Here is a 12,706-nt window from a genome sequence, read left to right as displayed (position 1 = left end):
ACAATTAACATAAGAGCAATCTGTTAAATTAACACATGAATGTGTTAACCATTTAACACAAAAATTTTAACGGGCATTTCTTTTAACAAGAAAACACAAATTTTCCAACTGTGCACGCGTACCTTGTAATTTAAACGCACGAGAGAAAAATGTATCAAATTAGTACTGAGAGAAGCGACATACGCGTATACACGGTACGCGTGTCTGCGTGTGTGAAGCGATGAGTGTGCTCTTTCATTTTCCAAATGTATACATTGCGCCGCCCCGTTATAGTCCGGTATAACGGATCCGAATTCGGATGTTGAAGAGAACGTTCTCCTCGACCTGAGAAAGAAAGTATTGGAAGGTATGCTAGAAAGCCTTCAGGCGAGACCTAGATTTTTTTCAAGATCAATACCGGAGAAACGGTATATTGACTGAAATCCCGTACGCTTGATTATCTTCTCACGACTGGTCAATCGGCGAGCGGTCCGGTGCAGGGCACCGGTCGGTTTTGGCGGGCCACCTTCGTGTCACGCACAAGGATGTACCTCTGCGTGCAAGTAGGCTCGCAGCCGGATGTTATCGTGTCCGCGCACGACGCGAGAAGAACGTCTGATAACGACGACGACGACGACAAGAACGACAACGAAGACGAGTAGCCGGATTTCTTTTTTCGTGCAGCCGAGCGGTTCTCGCACGCGGCTACGGCTAACTGTATTTTGACTTTGTGGCCTGAATTGCGGTAACACGGTAACTGGCTCCAGTGTGCGACACCCCGGAGTAACGGGCCATATCTCGAAGGCACGGTTCAGGCCTTTACGCATGTAGGTACCTACATAAAAGGCACTCTCACGTACATACGTCACGCGTCACACAACTTATACGGCTGGTGGGCGTATGTGTGCACCGCCAAACAGACACGGTATAGGGTAACGTGCGTGTGCAGATGCGCAACGCAGCGCGAAGAGAAAGAGAGACGGACGGGAAAGAAAGAGGGGAAAAAGAGAAATGGAAGAAAAGAAAGAGAGAGAGAGAAAAAGGTTAAGGGGGAGAGAAAGAGAAAGATCGAGTCGTTGGTGGCGGTTTATCGTATGCGTCCGGTGTACGTCCGCTCGTTCGCGTTGCAACCGTGAATGTAGGTACAGTTAGGTATAAGATGCCCACCGACTCTCGAGTCTGTAGGTCGGAGGCGCGGGACGTGCAGCCCGAGCGTGTATATCCTTCGCATCCGGGGGATCGCCTTTGAGACGACAGCAGGACCTTGGGCCTTAACCCACTCTTACTTGGAAAGGGACTAGCGACGGCACATCGCGGCCTCTCCTCTTCCGCGTTCGCCACGCATACAGACGGGACGACACGCGTTCTGCGACAGCACTCGGCCGTGCCAACGTTTTTGCCAAACGTTCTAACGGATGCGACCTGGGTTTCGCTCAAATCGCACCGTCAAACGTATGTTACATATACATACGTTGATTCGCGTCCAGCTACTTTGCTACAAGTTTCACTCGAAATACTTGATTCATATTCCTTGTCTTTGCGTAATAGTCTGATATCTGTAGCCGCGGATGCTTATTTGTAGCCAATTCAGTTGCTTGCACTAGTGCGCACCGAGTGCGCACTAAGGCTCGTTCATGGTCAATTCTTATCCAGCAAAACGATCTGCACAGCATCCGTACAAATCATTTTTTTGGCTAAATAGTTGATGAACTTTTATTTAAAACAAACTTACCCTAGTAGCACAGTGCATTAGCTAAACATTGGTACAATATTAGACCAATATTGCTAAATGGATATAATGGCAACAATATTGGAGCAATATTGGGAATACTAGATTGACATTATTTCCCAATATTGCGCCAATATATTGTGCTACTAGGGTAAATATAAGAATTGACTATAGACAAGCTAGTGCGCACTCAGTGCGCACTAAGGTTCGTTCATGGTCAGTTCTTATCCAGTAAAACGATCTGCACAGCATCCGTACGAATCATTTTTTTGGCTAAATAGTTGATGAACTTTTATTTAAAACAAACTTACCCCAGTAGCACAGTACATTAGCTAAACATTGGTACAATATTAGACCAATATTGCTAGATAGACATAGTGACAACAATATTGGAACAATATTGGGAATACTAGGTTGACATTATTTCCCAATATATTGTGCTACTAGAATAAATATAAGAATTGACTATAGACCAGGCTTAGTGCGCACTCCGTGTGCACTAGTGCAAGCAATCGAATTCGCTGTTTGTCACGTTAAAAGAACCAGAGACGAGTTTCTGTTACATATATTCCTTTGAGAATGTCTCATTAAAAAATGGTCATCACGGAATTTCATCTTTGCGAATAATGTGACGACAATGGTCGTCGCATCAACATAGTCTTACACATTGACGAAAGATTGACATACGCATGTTGTACACGCACCGGCATAAATGCCGTCCCTATCCGTGTGAGGCGCACACACACAACAAGCGAACGACCAATCCGAAAGTCGTGCCGCGGTCGTCCGACGATCGGATTAGTCACCCGCTTGTTTGTGTGCGTGAGTCTCACACGGATAGGGACGGCATTTATGCCGGTGCGTGTACACGTGCGACGTTTGGCTGTGAAACTCGCGGGCAACAATTATTAGCCGCGTACGCTATACGCTCGTGAATGCTCGCTCCGTGCGTGCTCGAAGCACTCCTGCGATCTGGACGCAGATGGAAACGAGACGTGGGACGTCTCGGTGAAGTCTGACCGGTGAATTCTGTCGTGCGCATAATTATCCGATGCGATTCGCTCGCGTGCGTGCGCCAGAAAATTATCGCTCGGGAATTACGCGCTTCGCTTAATTCGAAAATGTCGACGGGCGAAGGAGCGAATTTGCACCGGCGGACCCGCGTCAGCAAGATTTACGACGTGGGGGAACGTTGACGCGACTACTCGGTGGTATGTACACGAAAGGGCGGATGATTTGTGATCGCTACGCGAGAAGCGCGATAAACGGCGAATTACGCGAAGGCTCGAAAGATTGAAAGTAAATCTCACAATCGGTAAATGATGACTTTGCGGCGTAGAAGCGATGCGCTGGACGGCGAACGCTGGAGCCGACACTCTTTTCGAGATCCCTTTCTAAAGTCCCTTTTCCGCGTCGATCGATACGCAACGATGGTCGTCGCAACGTGTGTAAACCTACGGAAGCGTGCCGTGGATCCAGCCGTTCGCGTGCCGTGGCACGCGACACGTGACTCCTCACGATTCTCCCGACACAAACAAAAAAGAATCAGGAAGTGTACATCAGGGAAAGGTGGGTATCCCTTGTACTCTCCCTCGAGTGAAAGGTATCCCCTTTCGCCGGTCCGCCATTCACCCCTTTCTTTCTCAGGTCCGTCTTCTTCCTGACGTGGAAAAGAGGGCAGCTGGTCCCTCCAGTTTTGTTATTTCCCGAACCCTTTTTACGAAATTTCGGGCTTCTTGGCCGCAGCTTGTACGACAGCGCGATCTCCTTCCGGCTGTTCGTATCTCGCGTTGCATCTAGCCTCGAACTGGTTTTCCGGTAAAAAAAAAAACAGGGAGTAGGAGGAGACGGGGTAAAAGTGATGAGAAAAAAAGATGCGAACAGAAGGACGGCGATCTCGAGAGGGAAAAGAGAAATTCTTCGGGCAGAGTTCTCCTCGGCTCCCTTTGTGCCCATATGCCGCGCCATCCACGCCTATCTGACCCGCCAATGACGATCGGATGGACTCGACAAGGACGGGCTACTGCACGTACTTCCACCAGAGCGAATCGATCGCTTCCTGGTAACCATCGAATTTCATCCACGAGATCGACGACTGAAATCGACCCGGAAGTCGCCGCGTAACGGCCCACGCGATGCGACGTGGATCGCACGTGTGTGCGTCGACTACACTCTACCGCGAGACAAAAACCTGCGACGGTTACGGGCTTAAGGCGGGATAAATAAAAATAGGTAGCACTCGTTCGAAATAAATATGGAAATTTACGCTGCGTCATTGGTTTGCATTACTTTGTACACTAATTGCACGGATGCACAAAGGGAAAAACGAGGGGGAAACCGCGGAGGACTTTGTGGTGTACAGATTCGCGGTATTACTGGGCATTACTAGGGCATTTTTTGGGCATTGCGTCTTGCTGGGGCATTATAAAGATAAAATAAGATAAAATAAGATACAATAAGATAAAATAAGATAAAACAAGATAAATAAGATAAAAGAAGATAATAAGATAAAGTAATGCCCACTGGACATTAGTGGGCATTGGTGTACAAGATTTTGGTCAGCGGTTTCCCCCTCGGGGAAAAACGAGGGGGAAACCGCGGAGGACATTGTAGTGTGCAGATTCGCGGCATTACTGGGCATTACTAGGCACTTTTTTGGGCATTAGGCCTTGCTGGGGCATTATAAAGATAAAATAAGATAAAATAAGATACAATAAGATAAAATAAGATAAAACAAGATAAATAAGATAAAAGAAGATAATAAGATAAAGTAATGCCCACTGGACATTAGTGGGCATTGGTGTACAAGATTTTGGTCAGCGGTTTCCCCCTCGGGGAAAAACGAGGGGGAAACCGCGGAGGACATTGTGGTGTGCAGATTCGCGACATTACTGGGCACTAGTTTGCGCATTATAAAGATAAAATAAGATAAGAAGATGAAGTAATGCCCGCTGGGCATTAGTGGGCATTGGTGTGCAAGACTTTGGTCAGCGGTTTTTCCCCCTCGGGGAAAAACGTCGATTAAACAAGAGACAATAGAATCGACATACGATTTCAATTTGTTTCAACCCGGGACCGATGGAGATCTTCTGTGTATTCTCCGAATTTTCCACTGCAACCCTTTCGCTACCGGCGGCGGCGAGAGCGGGCTCCGTAGCCGCTGAACGACGAAAGGAACGTTTAGCTCCACGAATGACGGTTTTATATGGGCAGAATGCAGATGTCCGAGTGTTGGCAGTGGTCGGATATATAGTGCTGACCATTGAAGCGGTCAGCTTGCCCGCGGCGAAAAATGTCTTTTTAATTGGCAATTAGACGCGTCGTATGTCCTCTCCCAGCTGTCATGTAACCGCGGGTGAATCGCCGCGAATCGTATGGTTACGGTGGGCACGCTCGAGTGCCCACGTGAATGGGTTCAAAGGACGGCGAACTAAAAAGGCCCTAAAAGTTCTGCCGATGTCCGAGCATTCTTTGATAATCCTCTGGACACAACACGTTTTGCGGGTCCGAGCGGCCGAGGTATACGCTCCCCATTGAGTCCGGGAGTGACCCGTGGCGGCGCGAAGCCAGGCGCGACAATAAAGGGGCGCGTGGGTGACAGAAAAGTAGGATGTTGAAAGATGAAACATCCAGGTTTTATACATTTTTCATCCTTTAATTTGACGGATGACCGTGCGCGCGCCAAGAGAATCCCTCGTCCGTCCGCGATACCTTCGAGGCGTGCACGTGCCTTTTCATCGCCGGTAGGATAAACCTCTTGACTGTATATTCATGAAATTCTGTATTCATAAAATGTTATTCGTGGTAGAGAAATGAACAATGTATACCTATAAATCGGATATTAAACCGTCCAAAGTAATCATCAAGAAGCGTAATGACGCCACTCTTCCAATTTCTCCACGAGTTCTCTTCACAACGTCGAAAAGTTGTACGTGTGTGTGTGTGTTTGCGTGATAAATCAGCTCGTTATTTCTCGTTTTCTATGTCTCCACATCGCCCACGCGTGCGACCTCACCGATGAGGAGAAACGTGATTGATCCCGGAAAAGTGATATCTCAATTGTACATGTACTTATAAGTGCGCGACCGAATAAATATTGTCAGACAAACAATAGGAGTGACTGTTACTTTAGGAAGTGATAACAGAATCGCGCGACAGCGTATCGCGGACCTTGAATTGCCGCGGACACACCTTGGACGTGCCATTAAACCGGCTACTTGGCACTGGAACTCGAGTGTTTGGCATGACTTAAAGGACGTCTATTTTACATTTTTACGAGCATAAAATAGACGGCTGGATTATATTCCTCTTTGTCTTACAACTTGTCGCTCGATCCCAAACGGTCGACCAACATCGGCAGAGTATTTAGATAATCACAAATAGCTGTTAAATAAAAACCAACCATAAGTATATCGTAACAAACTCCGTATGCACAAAGGAGAAAACGATACATCAACGGTACGACGCCAGGGAAACGAAAATGTTTGCTCCCATAAAGTTACCATTTGATTTGCATAGTAACTTGTACGCGGTTCGATATCAAAGTTTACCGTTGCGACGTCTAACAGCGTACGGTTATATAAATTCCAGTCTATTCGTGTTCGCGTTACAGTATCGAGATGTATATTATTGCGAATTCTGATATTTATGATAATAATGTACGTTCAGATACCGTACGATGATGATAGAATCCGTAATGCCAATTTTGTATCTTTATCGTCGTAATTACGATAGACAGAGAGAGAGGGAGGGAGAGAGAGAGAGAGAGAGAGAGAGAGGGAACGGACGGCGCTACGCGTGTGTGTTGTGCACCTATCTTTTTCCATTCTGCCTCTCTTACTACTGCAACTTTCTTCCTTCTGCGTTGCGTCGATTCATTCCGACTGCCGATGATGTTTCGAGAACAGTTATGTGGGAGTCTGGGTCACGAGGCGTGGCTTCTATGGGGACACCATCCACTGTCCCATAGAACCACAGTCCTATTGGCCAAGAAACGCTTACGAGGCACGGCCGGAATAATTATGTAACCTGCGCTTCGCGCGCTACGGGCTGGCACGAGCGTCCGTGACGACACGAAGAGTGCCAAGGGTTGGAAGAAGAAGAAGAAGAAGAAGAGGAAGACTAAGAAAAGGAAGAAAAGGAGAGAGGGCGGCCGGTTCTGATGACCCTTGCAATGGAGGCAGCCAACAGCAGCAGCGTACACGTGCGATCACGTATGCGAATTTATTTACTTTCCGCCTGGTGTGTGCGCGCGCTCTCTTTCTCTTTGAATCAATTATGGGTAGAACGGCATTTCAAAAATATTACAATAACATTTCTTTCAATCGTTGCTTTGCTTTTCTCACGATTTGCAGGGAGCGTGTCAACAAAACGTTACTCATACATACTCGATTGATTGCAGAAAGAACGTCACGAACTGAAGAAAAGTACGTCGAAACATGCATTTCGAGCTAATTGTAAAATATATAACAGTTGAAAACATAATGAGAACGGAAATGGTTTTGTGAATGCAACCAACAGCTTTTCTCGTAAAAATAAAAGGTGTAGTTTTGTTTTCGTCTTCGACGTAAAACGTACATTGCTTCTAATTACACATTATAAATTTTGTACCACAGCAAAGATTATAATCTGAGTTTTATCGAATTGTGTATATAAGAAGTCAGACAGGATATTATATTCCAATCTTACGTCATACTGGGAAATTGATTTCATCTTTTCTCAGTGAAAGGCACGAGGAGACGAAGGTTCTTCCGTAATAGAGTGAAATGTCTTTTACTGGAAGAATATTGCTGTTGATTGTTCACGAGCTTTGAATATAACGTTGAATAAGATTGAACAGAAATTAACGTTTTTTTTTGGTAAACTTTCACTTATTTAGTTTAAAGTTGAGCATTCTTAGACTATAAAATTATACGTTAAATATAGGTTCTATATAAATTATATAATGCAACTCCTCGTGATTTGAAAGTCTCGATGTTTCACGGCGTAAGATTCGATCGTATTTTAGCGAAACAAATCAGAGTATTCGTCGGACAGGTGTGATTTATTTTGCCTTCAATTAATAAATGATTAATGCATATTTATAAATTATTTAATATTATACAGTTGATTCTTCATAAACACTGTTAGTAAATATTCTCTCAAATATGTTTTATACTAGGAATATATAAAAAAAATATAATATGAAAAAGCAAGATTTAGTCGACCTTAACTGACCAATGTTTAATATAAATAATGCGACGTTTCGACCTTAGGATTTAGATCCTTCTCAAGAAAAATCTAAAGGAGCATCCGATAATCGAGATTACAATTCTATTTAACGAATACAAACCCCAAATTACAAAATAATCTCAATGTGTGTAATGCAATAGTAAAATATGTAAAAGAAACGAGATTGAAATTAATAAATAAAACAAAAGACGCGGTTTGTCACAGCGGACAAAATAATATAAAAGATTGAAAATAAATCAGAGACCGATCAATTGCCTTAATAAATGATCAGCCGCTACGATACGACGTCATTTGATAAAAGGCAGAAAGAAAGTAAGTCAAATTATAAAATAATATAAAAACTCGGCTATTTATTTACGCGGCCAGTACGCAGTATTTAATACGGCGTACAGATAAAGTGACTATAAAGGATGAAATAAATGCAGCGAACAATAAATGATGTAGATAACGTAACATATTACCTAGTTAAGTATTTACACGTCGATTTACACTGTCACACAAATAAAACGCGGTCAACCGTAGCGTGACGTAACATTTTTCTTTCGACGATATCTCTCTCTCTCTCTCTCTCTCTCTCTCTCTCTCTCTCTCTCTCTCTCTCCCCTCCCTCTCTCAAATATATTTTCGACTCATGGAGCTCTAGTAACGGGATGATGCTTCATTCTTGGTGTCACAGATTTGCAATGAAAATAATTAGTAAGCCCAGCGAAAAGCGAATGACGATCCCAACGAGACCGCAGCGGGACAATTTACGTTCTCGTTAGAAGGGCGCGCGTGTTGTCTCGTGAAATCGGAGACGTCGAGTTTTTGCACTGCCGGTCGAACGAACAACAGTGACTTTCCGACCTAAATTCTTTAGCAACCGCTACCATCGACGTCGCCACCGAGTCCTTGGCCGTACCACCCGTCATTATGATATAATATCATCCCACTTCCTTTAACAGTTTTCTTTCGGTGATCTTACCCCGAATTTGATACACTTCTCATTTTCACGCTCATCTTTTCACGGAAAATTATTACCATCTAGAGCGAGTTTCACAAACGTCGGTTAACTGCTAACCGAAGGTTAATTGATTCTCTGTCTCTTCTTAGATAATAAGATAGGAAAAGATAGGGAGTTGACTGAACTCTGGTTAACAGTTAACCGACGTTTGTAAAACTGGACCTTATACTCGACCTTTTGTTCGCAGCACCAGGGAATACGTGACAATTTTACGGACAGCGTTACGCCAAGTTGAGCCAGTTATTACAGTTTTTAAACAATGAACGGCACGGTAGGATCGCGGTACGTAACCCTGCAAATTATCTGTTCTATCCGAGAGGTAAACCGCTCACCAAAATCACGTACACCAATGCCTACTAATGCCCAGTGGACATTACTTAATCTTCTTATCTTATTTATTTTGTTTTATCTCATTTTATCTGGTTTTATGTTATTTTATTTTTCTAATGCCCAATACCCAGTAATACCGGAAGTCTGTACACCACACACACACACACACACACACAATGCCTTGAGCGGTTTACCCCCCGGTTCTATCGGTAAACCCGCAGACACAGTAAATATAGACTGAGCGTCCCATTGAATAAGTTGAAGCTTGTGAGGAGAGAGATAGAGAAGATTTAAGAAGACTTTCTTTCTCTGTCTCACCATCGTGACAAAAGAGGCGCAGGCACAATTCTTCTCTTTTACGATGGTGTAAGACAGAGAAAGAAAGTCTTCTTAAATATCTCTCTCTCTCTCTCTCTCTCTCTCTCTCTCTCTCTCTCTCTCTCTCTCTCTCACTCTTCACAATTTTGGCATTAACAGGCATTGGTGTACGTGATTTTGGTCAGCGGTTTATTCACAGACATAGTAAATATAGACTGAGCGTTCCATTGAATAAGCTGAAGCTTGTGAAGAGTGAGAGAGAGAGAGAGAGAAGATTTAAGAAGACTTTCTTTCTCTGTCTCACCATCGTGACAAAAGAAGCGCAGGCACGATACTTTTCTTTTACGATGGTGTAAGACAGAGAAAGAAAGTCTTCTTAAATCTTCTCTCTCTCTCTCTCTCTCTCTCACTCTTCACAAGCTTCAGCTTATTCAATGGGACACTCGGTTTATATTTACTATGTCTATGACTAAACCGCTGACCAAAATCACGTACACCAAATGCCTACTAATGCCCAATAGTCATTACTTAATCTTCTTATCTTATTTACCTCGTTTTATCTTATTTTATCTTGTTTTACGTTACCTTATCTTTCTAATGCCCAAACTAATGCCCAAAAAAAAAATGCCTAGTAATACCCAGTAATGCCGGAAGTCTTGTACGCCACAATGCCTTGAGCAGGCTTATCCCCCGGTTCTATCGCTCGGACATTAGGTTATCTTTACACCGTATCGTCCAATTACGTTCCATTACGTAAAGCAACCTCTCGCGAGAATAGTATAAAGCGTATCAAGCCTACGATGTAACGACACGAAATGACAGCACGCGACATAAATTAGTCATGCAACATGCCTACAGCGGACGGAACTCACCGAGTCAATCCGCCACTGGGCGCCGTGGCCTCTTTGCCGGGTGCTCCGCATAATTACTCCGCTTCGTACGATCGCGCGGATAAGGCGCTCGTGAAAATGCGACCGGTCGTGATCGCAGGCGCGACTAATTAACGCGACGAGGTTTACGGGCGGCGCTTCCGATATTTGCCGCGCGACGCACTTCCGGCGAATAACGCGGGGCGCAACGGCCCGCGCCGCGGCATTCATAACCTAACTTTTGACGCGCCGGCGTGCGTCGCGCGCGACGGTACCAAGAACTAGCCGAAACTAGCGGCGGGAATCGCTCAACTTTCCAAGTGGACAATGAGTAACAGTGAACGGCGGCCTAAAACGCGGTAAGCGCCGGCCTCGCGTCGCGAGTCGAGAGACGTACGGTGCCTCCCGTTTACCGGCGCAAGTTGACACGGGCGTCTCGTTCTCGTTGCTCACAATGAATGTTGAAAAACGCTAGACTGCCGCCCGTGTCGACTTGCGCGTCGCTAAATGGAAAGCACCATTAGGCGGCGTAAAGTTGTCGCCGCGCGGGACTCGAGTTTTTTCGCCCGGCCGGGACGCGGTACGCGCCTAACTTCGCGGCGTTCCGCGAAGACCGGCCGACGCGATGGCCGACGGGCCGTTGCGACGACGCCGTTGTTTCCTCGTTTAACCTCGTTCGACCGTTTTCCCGCAAGCCGCGGGCATCGCGACGAGTGCACGCGCGTGTCAAGTGCCATACGAAACCGAGGGGTCGTCATTGACATCGCAGCCCGTCGATCGACGTGGACCCGAGCGTCTGGAACGACGGAGCCGAGATGGACGAACAACGGCCAATCGTCGGCTGGTGAGTGAATTCGATTGTTCGCACGACCCGCGTCGCCTCGCGCACAACTGTATGTCCGTCGAAACTTTCGATAAATACAAGAGACGCACGAAAGAGATAGGGCCATCGCGCGCAAAATCGCATAGCTGCATACGCGTAGCGCACGACCGTCTATACCAATAAGCGTGCTGTGTAAATGAATATGGCGACTCGATGCTCGATGTTGATTGGAATTTTGTGTGCGACGTCTTCAAAGGCAACGTTACTCCTGGAATTGGCCGGTCGTGATTTCGGAACCTCTTGCGGAGAGGAAATTTTGTGACTGCCCTCTTAGACGCCGGGAGTAACCTTAAATTTTACATAAATCACGATAAACGCGTGTGGATGAATACGCGCGGAGGGAGGAAGGAAATATATATCGTCTTTGTACAAGAAAAGTGACACGGGGCATAAAATATATGAGCGTTTTTATCATTTATCAACTCGAAAACACGTGTACACTCCAGACAGGGGTTATAAGTATAGTGTGTACAATTTCGCCCGAAAAAGGACCGGTGCGAAGATTGTATTTCGTCGAAGAATGGCGATAGTAAAGAGAAGACACGTTTCAAAGAGGCATATTCTTGTATTATAGAGAAAGATTTATCAGGGCGAGGAGATGAGAGAAGAATGAAAACGGTTTAAACAAATATACAATAGTTAAATCAGGACCAGTATGATGCAAATGAAATAAGAAACGAGAACGCCGAATTTTAGATTCGAGCAAGATGTAGGTAGCACAATAATTTTAATTTAATACGAGGGGGTAACCGCCGAGGGCATTGTGGTGTACAGGTTTGCGGCATTACTAGGCATTTTTGGGGCATTAGTTTGGGCATTAGGCCTTGCCAGGGCATTATAAAGATAAAATAAGATAACATAAGATAATAACAATTCATAATTACTGAAAGGCCAAATTAACGAGCATTAACAGGTGTTCTTTAAAAAAAAACGATTGATAAAATTACTTTATTCTTCAGGTTCATATAGACGTTTCGGCTGTACTGAGATAATAAGATAAAGCTGTACTATAAGATAATAAGATAAAGTAATGCCCACTGGGCATTGGTGTACGAGATTTTACTCAGCGGTTTCCTCCTCGCCCTGCTTTATCTCGTTTTATCTCGTTCTATCTCTTATTCCACTTTATTTCGGAGTGTCCCAGCGGGGCCTAATGCCCAAACTAATTTCAAAAAAATGCCTAGTAGTGCCCAGTAATGCCGCGCATATGTACGCCACAATGCAGCTGTTTACCCCTCGAATTCAGCAGACCCCGTGACATTGTGCGATCTGCAAGCGGATTGAAAGTTGTCGTTCTCCTGTAAAATTGTTACTTTCGACTCGTGCCACCTCACGTGCGTGCATTTTCGTCGTGCGACGAGATA

The 12,706-nt window shown here is 45.1% G+C and overlaps 1 protein-coding gene across 1 annotated transcript in view; it reads right to left on the bottom strand.

The window, feature by feature from the left end:
• LOC105569107 overlaps positions 1 to 10,641 on the bottom strand; it is a 36,722-nt gene extending 26,081 nt beyond the window's left edge. Inside the window, exon 1 of the mRNA XM_012025297.1 lies at positions 10,463 to 10,641. Coding sequence (XP_011880687.1) covers positions 10,463 to 10,513 — 51 coding nt within the window. The 5' untranslated portion in view covers positions 10,514 to 10,641. The remainder of the gene's footprint in view (positions 1 to 10,462) is intronic.
• Positions 10,642 to 12,706: the final 2,065 nt, after the last annotated feature.

The sequence above is a fragment of the Vollenhovia emeryi genome, unplaced genomic scaffold, assembly GCF_000949405.1.
Source record: "Vollenhovia emeryi isolate VEMERY1.0 unplaced genomic scaffold, V.emery_V1.0 DF939126.1, whole genome shotgun sequence".
Lineage (NCBI taxonomy): Eukaryota > Metazoa > Arthropoda > Insecta > Hymenoptera > Formicidae > Vollenhovia > Vollenhovia emeryi.
The sequence above is the reverse complement of the archived record's forward strand: the minus strand, read 5'-3'. Positions and strand labels throughout refer to the sequence as shown.